At 37.8% G+C, this 17,643-nt stretch overlaps 1 protein-coding gene and 1 pseudogene across 4 annotated transcripts in view; both read left to right on the top strand.

Annotated features, from left to right (window-relative positions):
* Nucleotides 1-11,534, top strand: part of LOC116300430 (uncharacterized) — a 39,556-nt gene extending 28,022 nt beyond the window's left edge. For all 3 annotated transcript variants that reach the window (XM_089033848.1, XM_089033849.1, XM_089033850.1), the window contains exons 14-30: nucleotides 706-840; nucleotides 1,312-1,384; nucleotides 1,829-1,940; nucleotides 3,099-3,142; nucleotides 3,590-3,701; nucleotides 3,882-3,985; nucleotides 4,221-4,323; nucleotides 4,518-4,671; nucleotides 4,916-4,982; nucleotides 5,201-5,267; nucleotides 5,567-5,652; nucleotides 6,262-6,388; nucleotides 6,984-7,025; nucleotides 7,954-8,040; nucleotides 8,120-8,210; nucleotides 8,533-8,585; nucleotides 9,973-11,534. In XM_089033848.1, the coding sequence (XP_088889974.1) occupies nucleotides 706-840; nucleotides 1,312-1,384; nucleotides 1,829-1,940; nucleotides 3,099-3,142; nucleotides 3,590-3,701; nucleotides 3,882-3,985; nucleotides 4,221-4,323; nucleotides 4,518-4,671; nucleotides 4,916-4,982; nucleotides 5,201-5,267; nucleotides 5,567-5,652; nucleotides 6,262-6,388; nucleotides 6,984-7,025; nucleotides 7,954-8,040; nucleotides 8,120-8,210; nucleotides 8,533-8,585; nucleotides 9,973-10,101 (1,586 nt within the window). In that variant the 3' untranslated portion in view covers nucleotides 10,102-11,534. The remainder of the gene's footprint in view (nucleotides 1-705; nucleotides 841-1,311; nucleotides 1,385-1,828; nucleotides 1,941-3,098; nucleotides 3,143-3,589; nucleotides 3,702-3,881; nucleotides 3,986-4,220; nucleotides 4,324-4,517; nucleotides 4,672-4,915; nucleotides 4,983-5,200; nucleotides 5,268-5,566; nucleotides 5,653-6,261; nucleotides 6,389-6,983; nucleotides 7,026-7,953; nucleotides 8,041-8,119; nucleotides 8,211-8,532; nucleotides 8,586-9,972) is intronic.
* A 1,576-nt stretch (nucleotides 11,535-13,110) lies between these two features.
* On the top strand, nucleotides 13,111-15,038 carry LOC116300437 (uncharacterized; annotated as a pseudogene). The gene is made up of 2 exons (XR_016120490.1): nucleotides 13,111-13,270; nucleotides 13,549-15,038. The product of XR_016120490.1 is annotated as an uncharacterized LOC116300437 (transcript).
* The last annotated feature ends 2,605 nt before the right edge of the window (nucleotides 15,039-17,643 follow it).

Below are 17,643 nucleotides of genomic sequence, written 5' to 3'. Positions count from 1 at the left end.
AGGAGGGTTAACATACTGAATGAATGGAACATGAGGTCAAAGGGGATCCACATACTGAATGAATTGAACATGAGGTCAAAGGGGGTCCACATACTGAATGAATTGAACATGAGGCCAAAAGGTATACTGAATGAATTGAACATGAGGTCAAAGGGGATCCACATACTGAATGAATTGAACATGAGGTCAAAAGGGGTCCAGGTACTGAATGAATTGAACATGAGGTCAAAGGGGGTCCACATACTGAATGAATTGAACATGAGGCCAAAAGGTATACTGAATGAATTGAACATGAAGTCAAAGGGGATCCACATACTGAATGAATTGAACATGAGGTCAAAGGGGGTCACATACTGAATGAATTGAACATGAGGTCAAAGGGGATCCACATACTGGATGAATTGAACATGAGGTCAAAAGGGGTCCAGGTACTGAATGAATTGAACATGAGGTCAAAAGGGGATCCATATACTGAATGAATTGAACATGAGGTCAAAGGGGGTCCAAATACTGAATGAATTGAACATGAGGTCAAAGGGGGTCACATACTGAATGAACTGAACATGAGGTCAAAGGGGATCCACATTTTGAATTAATTGAACATGAGGTCAAAGGGGGTTTAGATACTGAATAAATGGAACATAATATTAAAGGGGGTCCAGATCTTGAATACATGTAAAAGGAAGCATATATTTCTCTTTATAGCTTTCCAATCCATTTCACTAGAAGCCGGACCAACAAACTATATTCTTCCTGTCCATTCAAAGCTACCAAAAGATTTTATTTCAACTGAAGAAGCGTTTGTTAATGTGCCAAGTAAAGCACTTCCCGAATCACCAAGTAAGTTAAGTAGACAGACAGACAGACAGACAGACAGACAGACAGACAGACAGACAGACAGACAGACAGACAGACAGACAGACAGACAACGCGCAACGTTGCCGGCAACAGTTCTACAAAGTATAATTAAGGAGAAACCTTCGCATCGTTGCGCAGAATGTTAGAACCTCTAGAATCAAGGTGAGAACTAGTCCCAAGTAATGGACCCATTTCAAAATTACCTTGAATGCGAGGCTAACGTGAAAAGAAATCAAACTTTTTCTTGATAGAATTTGTGGCATTTCTCTTCTCATTTCGCACCCAAGATAATTGTTAGATGGGTCCATTTTGCCTCAAAAATGACGTGAGGGATTTTAAAAAAACTAGACCGGCCGGAGACCAGAGGCAATTGCACAATTATACACCATCCTGAATCAAGAAACTCAATATGTTTTCTTTGAACTAATCTTCGTGTATTCCTTGATTTTGCAGGAAATTTTAAGGCTATTGTTTTAATTTTTAAAAACATTCAAGATGGGTTACCTGAGTCAAATAAAGACAACAGGTAAAACGAACTTTTTGTATCCAAAATAACGGCTATTCTATTTCGTATCTTATGAGAGAAATAAAAATCTTGCATGTCTCTGTACTGCGATATAGATACGCTGGGATGTGGAGCACAAGAAAAACGAGCTTAGGAACACAAAGCGTAGTCGAGTGTTTCTCTTGCTTCTCGAGTGCTCTAGAGCTTCCAGAGTGTTTATATCTCGGTACAGAGAAATAAGCAGCCGTTCAATATTGCTTTTATAAAATATTTTTGAACGATTTTGCGCAAGCGTGTCTCTGTCCTCTGGTATAAATATGGTAGCCAACCAATCAGCGTGCACGTTGTATTTCAAATATTTTATGAAACTGCATACAGTACGTACACTCGTTTTCTACTTCTTCATTAATAAAAGCACACGAAGCTAAGGAAATTTTTATAGCTTATTTTATCTTGTGGTTTCAGGACTGATCCTTATAAAGTTGTAACACTTCTGACATCTTACAGTCTCTTTTCCAATGGACGTAATATAAAAAATCTGAGATCACCTGCGCTCTTACACTTCAGGCTGTATAAGGTAGAATACGGTGACACGAGTGAAAAACGTCTGCGCATGCTCTGAATCCGTATGCAAATTAGTTAAAACATATGTAAATTTGGCTTTCAAACATGCCTGATAAATTGGACTTTACAAAATGCCAAAACTTAGTGTCCATGCTTGAAACTTAAGGCTAATTCTTTCATATTGTGTTTGTTAAAAGTATGCTCTCGAACTTTTTTATATACTTGGAGAAGACAAACATTTATTTTCTCACTCAAACTCTTTAAAATTCTTAGAAAACGTGCTGAATATATTGCACGCACGCGCAAACGTTTTTCTCTAATGTAGAATACGATAACATTCTCAAAAAACAGAAAGTAGATACTACTCTACTAATAAGCTAGCTTTCACATCATTCATGTGTCATTCCTACTGGTCAAGGGCCAATAGGGGGTCGACAAGCCCGTGTCTTGGGTGTGGACGGGGATCAGATCCAATTGTCAGTTAAATGCTGATGTTTAGGCCAATTGTCAGTTGACTGTTAACAATCTTACAAGCGCTGACCATAATATCAACCAAAATAATAGCCTGCAGAGCAGGCGTTCTTTTGATGGGTTTGAGGAAGCATCGGGGTTCTGGGGTTCCTGTTTCGACCAAGGGCCCGCGAGAAAAATGGGGCCTCAATTCTCGCTCGTTGCAAAGTTCTCCCCAAACTCACAAGAACGTCTGCTTTGCAGGCTACCAAAATAATGAAACATCAGTTAACTGTTAACCATGATTAATTTTTAGTTTATTTGTGGACCCATTCCACAACCTACTCTCTTACTTGGTGACTCCGAGGACATTTATTAATATTCTTTAAATCACAAACTTAGCCCCATTTTCAAATTCTCTTCATGTAGAACATCCATATGTTTCATTGAAACTCCGTGAAATTTGTATGTATTGTTGGAATTATATACATTATAATTTACTTTTTGTATTTGAGAATATTTTGCCAATGAAATAAGAAGGTTGATCCTGAACAAATGAGTCCGTAGTCAAAGGTCACAGCGGTAATTAGTTTTAAAGGAATTGCAAAGAAGATGTGAAGCGAAAATTTTTTAGGATTTTTTAAATGATTCAATTTTATATTCTGACAGTGAACTGCTTAATAATGCTTTAACTATTTTATTTGTAACTGCGACATTTCAGCAAGGGACGAATATCAAGTGCTCATTCTGGAACACGACCAGCGAGTGAGTAGACTTTCTTTTCTTTTTATTGGTAATGAAAAGGTTTTCGTTACGTTACCCCGAGACGACCTCTGAGCTCATCAAAGTAAGGGCACGGCCAACTCACAAATCGAATTGGAAGTTAAAACCAGGAGAAAAACCGGATCGAATAAACCTAACAAACTCGTTTCACATGAGAAAATATCAAAACCCACACCCAAGAGGCGAGAGGCGAGTGTGCACCACCACTACACTATCCCTAATTCCACTGATTCCGTATCTAGCGTGATTTAAGTTGTTTCTGTTACATTTCACCACCTTGCATACTAACATCAGTTCACAGTTTACACACCAAGTATGCAGTCGGGTCTAAAGGCATTTTAAAAGGATTATTCAAATTTGCAGACAAGGGCATTTTTTTCGATTCAAAAGCCAAAATTAAGGTCACGGATTTATCTGGCTTTCATACAGTTCGTGGGACAGCGATGGGCTTTCAACTCATTGGACCAACACCTCCAATACAGTCTGCTCTACAACACACTTAACAAGTTTTGCAGTTCTTATGCAGTTCACACCGACAACGGTAAAAATGATTCTTGTTTCATAAAACGCATTTTTTAAATAATCAAAGGCATTTTACAAATGTATATGTTGGTGTTACGGTGATGTAAATTTTGTTACATACCAAAAATTTGTCTCGCAGTCTTGCTGCACGATTCTAGTTTATATAACGATTGTTTCGCAACAATTTGTTATCAAACAGGTGACTGAATTGGAGGAGCTGTCCCTCTCTCTGATAACATACATTGGATGCTCACTTTCCTGCTTTGGATTTCTGATTACACTTCTCTGTTTAATCTTCATGAAGTAAGTATAATAACCCCCCCCCAAACCTAAATAGTAATAGTGATCTCACTGAATAATAAAAATGATAATAAATTTATCATCCTGGTAATAACAGTGGTAGCGGTAGTGGTAGCGGTAGTGGTAGCGGTAGTGGTAGCGGTAGTGGTAGCGGTAGTGGTAGCGGTAGCGGTAGTGGTAGCGGTGACGGTAGTGGTGATGGTGATGGTGATAAAAGTGATCTTTTGTTTTGCTGCAGATCTTTGTCTTCAGAAAGACATCGAATCCACCTCAATCTGGTAATCGCACTGATGTTGGCTCAGGTTGTGTTCCTGTCTGGAGTAAAAGCCACAGAAATAAAGGTACTAATGTCTTTTATATCATCTATTTGTATAATATATATTGATAAGTACTACATCCTCATCATCGTGATCATTCACTACCACTATTATAGTTATCATTCTCATCATCATCATCATCATTATTATTATCATCGAAACTTATTATATTATTATTATTATTATTATTATTATTATTATTATTATTATTATTGCAGTTACTCTGTCAGTTCATCGCAGGCACATTACATTATCTGTTCTTGGCATCGTTTATTTGGATGCTCCTTGAAGGTGTCCATCTCTATCTCAAAGTTGTCAGAGTCTTTGGAGTCGAGAATGTCAAGATAAGATACTACTGCATCATTGGATGGGGTAATATAAATCACTATCACGCATGCGTGGGGTCAGCGATAGTGTGATTACTGGGGTTATGTTGTAGATAAAAAAACCCTGAAGTACAGTGCTGAAGATAGTTAAAACAAATCCAGTAATTGTCGCTCTCAATGACAAATCAAATCGGTCAATCTGGTGTGAAATGTGTGTGTTTGTGTGGGGAGTGGTGGAAGCGGGAAGGGAATACTCCCAAGCTAAAAAGGTTTACTGGCTTGAATTTCAGGTATACCAGTTTTGATCATTCTTATTCCAGCCGTCCTCAAACCAGGAAGCTATGGCACCAAAAATCTGTAAGTTTGAATCAATACGCAAAATAAATCCATCACTATGAGCGTCTGTTCTATCATAAATGTTGATGACGACCATTTTCGGACGACAAGCCTTCTTAGGTTGCGATCAATATACTTCATTTCCATTTTCGCTTTGTAGAATTTTTATCATCTGCATAACTGCTCTTAATACGACAGTCGAGTTTATTCCAATTTATGGCATGCATTTTTCGTTGTAGCTGCTGGTTGTCTCTTGAAGATGGATTCGTATGGGCTTTTATCGCTCCAGTACTGGCAATAATAGCAGTAAGTTTCTATCAAGGTTGTGATGGATGGATGGATGAATGGACGGACGGACGGACGGATGGATGGATGGATGGATGGATGGATGGATGGATGGATGGATGGATGGAGGGAGGGGGGGAGGGAGGGAGGGAGGGAGGGAGGGAGGGATGGAGGGAGGTATGTAGGGAGGGAGGAAGGAAGGGAGGGAGGGATGGATGGATGAATGGTTGGATGGATCACGACGTATTCACAAGACTACGTCCACTTATATTATATAATATGTAATATTTCCATTAATTCTTTTTCTCAATGTTTTTCAGATAAACTCGTTCATCCTAGGAATTGTCATCAAGACTGTCATGTCGTCTGCATCAGCCATACCGTCTTCGGAATACGCCCACATAAAGTATGTTAATCATTCAAATATTAATCTCTATAGAATAGACTTAAAAGCTAAAATTTGAAGATTAATCTTAAACAAGGGCCTTGAACCAAAATTTGTTATCTGATTTAATAAGCTGATAAGGTGTACCCATCGTTCAAACACCATTCATTAAAGGCGGAGAGCTATTAAGGTCCCGAAATTTATTTACTGCACAAAAAATCTCTATTTAGCGGACACCATTCATTGAACGGACAGCTATTTGTGTATTACATTCATCTAGCTGTTAATTTGTGAAGGTTAACCGCTTATATTGAGATATCATTGTAGTTGTATATTATTCTGCTATGGATATTAAGAACGTGTACTTAAAATATTTTTCATTTTTAAATTAAAATTCAATTTAGTTTAAAATTTCTTCCCGCCAGCAGCTTTGTTGGCTATAATTGTTCACGGCCTTCGATCGACCCGATAAAAACCGATATTAGTATTAATAACCAATTTTTTGTGTGTGTGTTTAAACGATTGGTTGTTTCTACCAGTCAGTTTTTACAGTGCTGGCTCAGGAGAAACCGCTCCCCACATTTTCGTCGAATTAAAAAAATAGCTTTACTTTTGACCTTTTACCTTTAGGGCTGGTATTAAAAGTGCCATAGTGCTGATGCCATTGATGGGAGTTACGTGGGTATTTGGTCTTTTGGCCGTTAACAGGGATACTATTGTGTTCCAGTATCTCTTCGCCATCACTAACTCTCTCCAAGTAAGGTTTAGTTGGTAAACGTCTTACTTCTTTGCTTCATTGTTTGTTTCTTTGCTTGTTTTCTTGTTTGCTTGTTTGCTTGTTTGCTTGTTTGCTTGTTTGCTTGTTTGCTTGTTTGCTTGTTTGCTTGTTTGTTTGTTTGCTTGCTTGTTTGCTTGCTTGCTTGTTTGCTTGTTTGCTTGTTTGCTTGTTTGCTTGTTTGCTTGTTTGCTTGTTTGCTTGCTTGCTTGTTTGCTTGTTTGCTTGTTTGCTTGCTTGCTTGCTTGCTTCATTTGCTTGCTTGCTTGCTTGCTTGCTTGCTTGTTTGCTTGCTTGCTTGCTTGCTTGCTTGTTTGCTTGTTTGTTTGTTTGCTTGCTTGCTTGCTTGCTTGCTTGCTTGCTTGCTTGCTTGCTTGCTTGCTTGCTTGCTTGCTTGCTTGCTTGCTTCATTTGCTCGCTTGCTTGCTTGCTTCACCTTCTTTAATAATGGAATATTCACTTATACCAAGTAGCGCTTCCTTAATTATCTGCGCGCAAGTTGAGAAAAGTAAAAACCCGACTTCCTTCATATATGGATGTGTAAAAAGTCACCTTATATTGATCGCTATTCTTGCAGGGATTTTGGATTTTTCTGTCACACATGGTGTTCAACAACGAGGTGAGGAACTTAAGTGTATTTTAGAGGCTCAGTAATGCCGAAATTCTCAATTTCAATTTTAACACCCTAAAAGATACCAAATCGTTGATTTTTAAACCAAAAAGATGCGACGAGTATACCCGATACTTTTCCCGAACTACGACAAAATACCAAAAGCATACTTGCAAAATAAAACTAGTTTCCATAAAAAAAAGTTATAGTAGTGAAGTCAAGCGAGAAAAAAACATAGCAAACAACCAAACATAAGTCCTACGAAAGAATTGACAAGTCCGAGGCAGTATAAAAATGACAATGAACACAAGCTACCTCGAGGGCTGGAAGTTGAAGAGGTGCAATTTGTTAGCTTGCCTGAGCCCGCGGCGGCCGGCGGTTGGAAACATCTTTGTCGCAATAGTCCCTTTTCTCGTTCGGTAAATATCGTTGTGTTTTATGACTACAGACTCATTTGTACAGGCTTAGCCTCGCTTAAGAGCAAATCATTTGCACATGAAAGTCAGCTGTAATGTAAAGAATGTGCAAGTTGAACAGTACTAATGTTTTGAAATCCCACGGACTTTTAATGGTATCTGTGAATAGCTGACTTATGGACGAGGCTAAGCTTGTACAAATGAGTCTGTGGTCTTCAAAAACAGCGGTATGCAGAGAATGCGAAACTCATGGTGTATTTCCAATCTAATGGTAAAACTTGTGGCTCTATATTTGGTTGCTCTAGTGGTTCTTGGCCTTCCTAAAGTTAACTTTCAGGCAAAACGGGCGTTGGAACTTCACGCTCGACATTGAAGACTTGCAAGCACAGATTTCAGGAGATGTTGAACGGCCGGTAGTTGTCTCCAAGAGTAATGTCATGGTCGAGTGATCTCATATATATTCGTACAGAGATACCGCTGACAATAGATTCCCGACTGTAAGACATTCTTTGTTGTTTTAGGTGCGTACGGCTTTTAAAAGACACTGGGAGAAATGGCAGCTATCAAGAGAGTCTGCATCGGACTACAACGCATCGTACAGTGCAACCGTGAGTAGCCACAAATTAAGGTTTTCTCTGATTTTGAATACTAATCCGGTAGTGACTTTAAATGATATAATTTTAACAGAATGACAGCCAAAGCTACGAATCTAAACACAAGAACAAAAACATCTCTCGATCCTCAAATAGTAACAACAACGCCATTGCCAGACTCAAAGGTAAGTAAAATTTGAGGCAACGAAATGTCTCTCTGCACACAATGGGTCAAAACAGGCAAGAAGAAGAGGGGGAGAGTGGATCGCCATTCGCTCCGCTTTTAAAGTAACAGACACCCCGTTGAAATCAATCTCCATGCATCCTCTGCCATTTATATATATACGTGGACGTTAAGGGGGAGCACGGTAAGGAAAAAAATTGGTCGAGGGGGAGGGATAAAGTAATGACCGGCAAAGGCGTAATCGAATGCTAATGAAAATGTTTTCAGCCCCTATTACTTAGAGTAACCTGACTTTTGCGATGAATCATCTCTTGATTCCACAGCTCGGTTGTCTATGAGTTTGATGCCAAGAACCACCCGTGTCATTTCTGTCCAGGTAAGTTAGTCCGATTGCTTTACCGACTTAATTGGAACAATGGATTAATCGTAAACGATATTTACAATGAGAAGAATTATGAAATTATGAAATTGTGAAGTGTTGGTAGTATAGGTGTACAGCGTAAGGTGGACTCTGGCAAGGGCTGTGTGGCAGCCGGTCTAAGATGGCGGGGAGTGTGGCGGGGTAGGCTAAGATTGAAGAATGTAAGAGAAAAGTATGCAAAAGAAAAGAAGTGGGGAGTGGGGAGGAGATGAGGGGCTGAGATAGAAAAAAATATAATGAATATTAGCGAGAAGCCTTCCTTCTGTCTAATCTAGGTTGCTAGTGCCTTATTTGCAATATTAAGGACGTTCATGGGCAAAAAAATTTATCGTCAGATTTTTTCAAATTTTGCATGATGAAAGAACATCTTACTAAACGTACCCTACTTCGTTTATCCATCAGAATGCGTGGTAGTTCACTCTTTTTACGGTTAAAACGCGCGAACAACGTAAGCACCGGAAAGCTGTCAAAAATAAGTCATATTTGTACTGAAAAATTAGATTGATCGTCCCCATTTTCCACAACACTTTAGAAAATAACCAAATATTTAGTTATAACTTGAAATTTGTGTCAGAAATTAGAAATATATAATTTTATGGGGCTACAAGCGTGAACGTGAGATTCTATTCCAATAAACAAAATAGATGAGGCACTGTAAGCCGGTTGGGATGGACAAAATATTTTATTTAGATTTGATCGTCAGATTTTTTGATTTTTTCCTCTAAAGTTGGGCATTACCAATTACTTTCAAAAGAAGAAAATAAAAAAGACCTTCCCCGACTTTGTCTTACAGCTATAACAGATTTAAAACGTTTTTATGATATTTTGCTTATCAAAACATTGGAATGACGTCATCACGATGAGCTCGCGTTCACTAAATACATGGGTTGAAAGGATGCGTGCGAACAATGCCCATGAACGTTAAGGGTTTTGGTAGATTATTTGTAAGGTGTCGACAGGATAAAAGGTAGCTAGACCGTTATATATTTTTCGAAATCACAATAGTCCCTTTTCTCATTCCGTAAATACCGCTGTGTTTTAAGACTGAAGACTCATCTCCGCAGGCTTAGCCTCGCTTAAGAGTACTTGAAATCATTTGCAAATGTCAACTTTAATGTAAAGAATGTGCGGCTTGAACAATACCAATGTTTTGAAATCCCACGGACTTTAATGGTATCTGTGAATAGCTGACTTATAAACGAGGCTAGCTGTGCAAATGCGTCTGTGGTCTTCAAAAACAGCGGTATGCATTGAATGTTAAACTGGTGTATTCGATGTTTGTTTTTTTCCGCTTACTATTACATATCCAACGATTTAGTCTCGAGCTTTTTTCCTTCTTTAGCCATTCAGCAGCAAAAGTGACGACTCCGGGATCCACATCGAGAGAAAATACCACAATAAACAAGCATCCAACAAGCTGTCGTCTCCTGAACAAGAAATGTCCTCTCTTAATTCACCCATCATTCATTAAGAACTGACTCATTCATTCATAAAGACAATGCTTACTGTCTCCCTTCATTACGAAGTCACATATTCATGCAGGATCGCCTAGAATCCAGAGGGGGAAGGGGAGGGGTGATTTCCCTCTCCCCTTTTCCCGCCTAAACTAAAATCCTGTATCTGAAATCCTAGATTCAAAGAATCAGCCGCAAACCAGTCATAAAAACCACGCTCTATGCCAATGATTTGGATAATTTTTCAATTTAATATTTTCTTAGATTTTCAGTAGCAATCAAGGACTTTTTGTGGTCATTACGTCAGGAAAAAATGCTGCTCATTCCAATATAATTTATTGCACTATCCATAGACCCCTTTAGAATGTTTTTGGAGGGTAACAGGAAAATACGAATGAAATGGCAAAAATGCCATTCAGAAAAGGTGTGATTTCTTTTGTATTTTCGCCTTATTTTGGGATCATTTATGGCATGACCTATATTTCTTGAATGACGTAAAACTTTCATTCCCACTACGCTGAATAATTCTAGCTCAATGATGGTAATTGAACTGAGTGGAGTGCAATTTAAACCAAAATCATATGAATGATTACGAAATTGCACGACCGCATAGCGGGAGTCCAATTTGTAAATTAAAAGTAGGATTTTGGTCCAAAATTGCACGACATGCACGGAGTTCAATTGACCTATAACATTATGACGTCACAGCTTGTTTACATGGGCAAGAATGATAGGAATTTAGGCGAAATTTTCTTTCGTTCGGGATCTAGTACAACATTTGTCTGTTATCATCTTTCGCCGTCTAAATAACCATTTTTTTTATCGTGATTTAATTCGTTTTGCTGTTATTTTGCGCCCAAGTATGCGATTTGGGAATTAATCGCACTCCTTTGAACTAATCAGATTGCAGGATTTGGTAGTGATTACAAAAAGGACATGATTGAGGTTGTAACCAAATTCCATTTCTCATCAGTTCAATTTTCAGGACCCTTTCATCATTGGTTTAGCGTAAAAATACAAAATAAACAAGTATAACAAACGATTTGAGATTTAATACAACTATTAGCACTGATGAAAAAAATGTAAAATATCGTGTAGAACGGAACTTGAAACAACTTACTGTACTACTCTTCCCAGTAGACCGAGGTAGTTGAAACTTGACTGAATTTTGATCACGTGGTGTAAAAAACTTGTCCTCGTGGTACAACATTGGCATCACGTGGTCGATTTGAAATATACTTGCGAATAACATAACAGACGCTACGAAGGCGATTAAAAAATCACAACTACCTCGGTCTACTGGGAAGAGTAGTAGGTTAGCGAGAAAACTTGAGTTTCGTAAGAATTAAATTTATTTTTTAGTTGTTAATAGAGTAAGTCTTAGAGTTGTTAATGTCTTAAAGGATTTATGTAGTAAAACGTTTGATAGTATTAAAATTAGTTACGTTTATTCATAGTTAATAGTTAACTATGGTATACTCAACAGGCTTGACAATGATGATAAGCTTTTTTAAAATGTTTCTTATCAGAATGCACAGTTAAATTATGTTAAAAATTATGATGGGATTAGTAAAGAAATATTCGATTCTATAATGAGGTATTTTCTGTTGAGAATCGAAGGAATGGAAAAAAGGGGGAGTTCAGCCAATTTTTTAAAAACCTATTTAGACCCACACCCCATCCTCATCCAGTCCCTTTTGTTTGTGGGGTCTCTTTACATAAAAGCCCTGTTACACGTTGAAAATTTTAGCTGAAACTTGCTTGCAACGGCGTTGCAAGCGAGTTTCCGCTAAAATTTCCAACGTGTAAAGGCCCGTTTACACTAGCAAATTTTGCAGTGCGATTCTCAAGCATGTTAAGGCCTGGGTTATGAACCAATTCTCTATCAAACCATTAAAAAATCATTTCTCTGGTGTTTCTGCTTAAAGTATAACCAGCTTTCTCTAACTTTCTTAGATCGTGGTTATTTACAAATTGATTCCAATAAATGGGAAAAATTTAGGTCACGTGACCACGAAATTTACATAAAATGTACATAAAAATTCATTTTAATAGTAGGTGCTCAATTTAAGTCTTTGCTGAACGTTTTCAACCTCAATTTATTTCTTTTCCTGAAGTCGTTCAATTGACGTTGAGAATGGTTGGCTAAAGTTTTGTGTTAAGGAGATATTTTACAAGACAGGTCACGTGACCTGTCAAAATATCCTTTATGCCCATTTTTCTCCTTTCGTAAACATTTTGGTCGACCATTCCAAACGTAAATATCTGTATCTTTGTTGCTACTTTCAAACAAGCTAAAGAAATCTCACAAATAATCTAAAACCATCACCTAGTTTTTAATTTAGCATTTTCCCTCTTTTAAGGTCACGTGACCATCTTTTATGCAAATTTATTCATCCAAAAAGTTAAGCACCCTAAATAAGGATATCCAAGGGCGGATCCAGGGTTTTTTTGAAGGGGCGTCTCAGGGGTAAATTTTGTGGGCAAAGGAATCCCAGTCGCATTTTTACCACAAGAAGACCATTTAACCTCAGGAATGACAGTAAACGGCCTGCGATTCTGGCGGCGATTCTGGCGGCGATTCTGGCGGCGATTCTGGCGGCGATTCTGGCGCGATAATCGCAGCGAATTCGAACGTGGTCGAAATTATAGCGGCAAATTTTTCACTGAAAGTACCAAAATCTTCTCTCTCCTCCCCACTCGGGCGGAAGTTTGCTCTGTTTCGTAAACATGGAGGCGCGAGATTGCAAATTTGTTAGTTTAAACGAGCCTTAACAGAACCTTAAATCTTGCGTGACCAGTGCTGAGTAAATACGTCAAGTCTTTCAAGGAAGACATATATATGTTCTCTAAATGATGTCTTCTTATACAGTCCGTAAATACAATGCTCTAAAGTTTCAAAAAAGACAGAATATATAATCAGGGCCTTTATTAGCGATTCAAGCATAGTTAATAGAGGGGAATGGTTAGGAAGGCCGGCACACTTCAAAGGGATAGGTTATTGTTTAGCTTTTTCGAGACAGGCGGTCACGTGTCAATGACCGTGCAATCACTCGAGGAGCATTCCAAAACAATATGGCGCAAGACAACGATCTTTTTCTGTTTGGAGATGATTTGGAAGCAATTCTTGAAGCTTTGGAGGCCGATGACAATGTTCATGAATACTTCGATGAAGCCGTGACTGAGGTGAGTCAAAAGAATCCACGATTCTTCGTATTATCCAGCAAAGTTTACTGAGTTTTGTGGTCGAATCGATCAACGAGCACTAGCTACAACCTAGCTAGGTACCGCGGAAAACTCAAATTTTTGTTTACCTTTACCAATCAAAGTTGTGAAAAATATACCAGTTGCAAATTGTAAACGACCTAAACAAACTGGTGTTCTATGAACTCTTAATATATTTAAGGAATGGGGTGCTGACGCTGTGATATCAGTATAACTAACGAAGCTATTTCGTTGTGTAGGTTCAAAAGGAAGACATCTTGTGTAGATTCTGCTCAAAGAAATGCAAAAGTTTGAGTGGTTTGAAAAGACATATGTCTTGTAAGCATCAAGATGATCTAGAAGATAATGAAACAAAGATTGATGAAGGCGAACAATTCAAATTTACTGCAGAAATACTTGCAAAGATGGTCGACGAAGTCAAACACCGTTTAATCAACAACAAGGTCTTCTCAAAGAGTATTATAGATGAGCTTAGCGCTTGGAAGGTCACAATCATAGCAGAAGAGTCGGCGGAATTCAACAATCAACAATTGATGAAAAATAAAAACCAAGAGAAGTTCTATACAATGTTCTATTCCACAGTGCCATTGAATTCAACAAGATATTTCACTGGATTGTCTAGAAATGCTGCCACACTTCTATCTACTAAATTAGCTGATGTCATGTTAGCCTACAGTAAAGACAAATCTGTTACCACTGTCAAGAACTTTAAGATTGAACTAACTGATAAAGAAATGGCTGGATTGCAGTATGTTGGAGGGTATGTCCTGCACAAGCTACACGACAAACACAGCAAATCAAAATTGTGTGAATCTATTGCTAGCCAGCAGTCAATTGCTATACTGAAAGCTGGCAAAGAGAAACAGCAGATCATGACAGAAAATCATAAGCTTACCTCATCACTTAACCGTGGAGGACTGTGGGGCATCACAAAACCAGCACAAACAATATTTACTAGGACTGAAAAATACTTCAGATTCTTTATACATCTGACTATCCTTTAACAAGGATTGACATTAGTGAAATAAGGTCCAAATCATCTAGTGATAGTGAAGTGCTAACAGCTTTTAACTGCATGAAGGCAAACTCAGAACTCAAAATAGATGATACGATAGCCAAGGATGTGCTACAGAATATAATTCACTTGTACATTAGAGTTCGATCTTTTTTGTTTGCTAAAGATGCTGTTCAGAAGTATAAATTGCAGACAAAACTAGTGAAGGATAAGGCACTTCGAAAACAGATCAGCAGGGCAACCAAAGACTATGAGCCTAGACAGAATTAGAATCTTGATTCTTTCCCTGCATCTATCAAGCAAAAAGAAAATTGATAGCAATGGAGTATGTTACCAAAATTTTATTGATTTCATAATATGGAGGGTTTTTCTTTGATCGTTTTTCACAACAAAACAAATTACTACTGTATTATGGATTGTAGTGAATACTAAAATTATTGAAATGTTAATGTTATTTATTGTACTTCACTAGCAGTTTTTTAACAGAACGTTTTCTACTGTTGTTATATTTACATTTGTGAACCTAGTTCAGACATTTCAACCACCATGCTTCATTCTCATTTACCATGTATGTAGTGGTAACAAATCATAACAAATAAATAATATTATCTTTTGGAATATGGCTCATGGCCAGTATCTGAGATAGGCCCCACCATTAGTCTCATAATATGAATGTTGTTATTCTAAGTTCTAATAAAATATTGTTTATTGAAATTCAGTAAAGCTTTTATGACATCTCAAGCATCATCACACTATAAATTTCACTTTCAGAACAGTTAATTATAGAGTGGTTTTCAAAAACCTGTAAAATAAACTTTAGCGTAATACACTTAGCACAATACCCTTTTAATACACTTTACTGTCTACATTTTCTTTTGTGTTTTCAATGTATCACACTTTTCACACCTTAGTTATTACACTGTGTTTCACAGGTTTCTGAGAACCACTAACTACAACATTAAATTATTGAAGGCTAAGCCATTTTTGTAAGATTCCCTTCAATTGTGCTACCAGTAGTCTCTATTCCCTCTTTTTCTGTTTTGGTAATGGTTCATCGGTAACTTCTACCCATGCTTTCTTTTTGTCTTTTCTTCCTCGTGTATTCCCAGACTGACATGAAACACTTCTTTGGATACGAATGTTGTTGTCATTATAGCCAAACATCTTAAGATCTGGGTTGTCACTTCTGCCAATTTTTCTTTGATTGCCAAAGTACTCCTCGATGGGATCTTGGCAGAATCTCTCTGTTAATACATACTCCATACCTTCATGTAGCAGGAACTTGGTTGCTTCAATAACTGAGTGGGTAGTTATTTGAAACCCCTCGTAGGTCTGCCATGACAGAAACATTCGATTTCTGGCATTCATGGTGAAGTTACCAGGTCTATTGAGTGTACTCTGCTTCCACTCCTTGAGGTATGTGAGAAATTCTCCAGCCAGCCAGGTAAATCTTGGATCTTCAGTAGAAGTAAAAGGAGCTACAAATGGTTTCCTCTTCCTTTCATGTTCATGTGTACTCCGTACATTCAAGCAATCAAAAAATGAGTCCACCATTTCACATAGCTTTGCAGTTCCTGCTGTATCAGGGGTTCCAAATGACTTCAGAACAGCTGCCACAGATGCACTCAATACCTATAGAGTATTAGTAGAGTATGAATTGAGTTGGATATGCTCAAATGTGATTCTCGGTACAAGCTTCAGGCCACTTTCCACATCCTGATGGTATAGCTGGACTATGTGCTGCCATAACAAGTAGTGCCCATCATTCCACATGTACCTAGAAACGAAAAACTATCATTACTTTTCATCTATTAATATAATTACTAAAGATCCTTTAGTAACAATGATAATAATAATATAAAAATTAGGTATTACCTAATAGTGGAGCTCTGATAATTCATAATAATAATTTCCTTATATAGTGAAAATTGAAAGGAATTACAAAATCAATCCATCCATCCATCCATTAATAGCTTGGAAATAGAATCATAAAACCTACAATGTATGCATAAATTATAGAAATGTGTAAATATATCGCATTAATGAATGATAAATATCTAGATACATGTTAGCAAATGAATAGATAAATAAACAAAGAAATGAAGAATAAATAAATAAATAATGAATAATAATAATTAATACTTTTTTAGTTCACATCTGGAGGCTGTCATGGATTTACAGTAGCAGGATAATAGCAAGAACAAAGCAATATGTTGATAAATCAATATCAATATGTTACTGGTTATTGTCTTTTTATTTCAATCAAACATACCTGGTACATGATCCTGATCCAGAATGGTATAGGCAATTTCGTGTGGTCTTGATCAGATGTGGTGCATCTGAGAAGAAGTAGATATATCTATGTGGGGCATAGAGATTAATTGTGCGGTAGCACACTTCTTTTCCTGCATCTCCATCAAGGCCCTTGTGCATTCTATAGAAACTGCGATTAGGCGATGCTCCATCTGACGTGGCTGCAATGACCCACAGGTTACAGCTTGATTCGAGAATACAGACAGCTTCCCAAAAGATAGGTATCAGCTGGACTGAAGTGACTCCATTTGTTGAGAAGTAGGCCAGGCTGAACTTTAACTGAGTGCAAACACCTCTGATTAGGAATACTAAAGCATGAGTTGCAATCTCATCAGCTTTATCAAGAGTAGCAAAGTTAATATCAGGGTCACCTAAGTCAACATAGCCGATCAGTTCTCCTGTGACCTTGTCAAAAACGAGATTTGACAGGATCTTCATCTCGTCAAAAAGTAGTACAACATATCTTTGTACGTCGAAGTATATGTCTGTAATATTCTTTAGCTCTCCTATAACGCTTTCCTGAAATCCTCTTTGGAGTCTGATGTGGTTCCTGTAGTCTCTTAGGGTTCTCTGACTTGGCAGCACGAGGATACCGCTATTCCTCATTTCCTCATAGCAAGAGGGTGACTTAGCAGCCAGTGATAAACAGTAGCGAATTATCATGGGGTGATATCGCACTCCCATTGAATTACCTGCAACCATTTTTTGTTGCTGCTGCCAAAACAAGTTCATGAATGGCATTATTTCATGCTCAGTTTTACCAATAATGCTGATAAAGTCTTTACTTAGTTCATGATCAATCTCAACACTGGATTTATTGATTTCCTCTTTCATTAATTTCAGCTGTTGTTCAAGCTCACTGCACTTTATTCGTTGCATTTGAAGTGTCAGTTTCAGTCTCTCTGGTGGTGTTTGAGAAACTGGAGAATTGATATGAGCAGGTTCCTGTAGCCTTTTCTTCTTTACCATTGTTTTTTTATCCTCTGCCTGCACAAATTTACTGCAA

The sequence above is a fragment of the Actinia tenebrosa genome, unplaced genomic scaffold, assembly GCF_029948245.1.
Source record: "Actinia tenebrosa isolate PJP-AT-01 unplaced genomic scaffold, QUT_ActTen_1.0 PGA_scaffold2__45_contigs__length_23673736, whole genome shotgun sequence".
Lineage (NCBI taxonomy): Eukaryota > Metazoa > Cnidaria > Anthozoa > Actiniaria > Actiniidae > Actinia > Actinia tenebrosa.
This window is presented reverse-complemented; position numbering and strand designations above follow the sequence as displayed.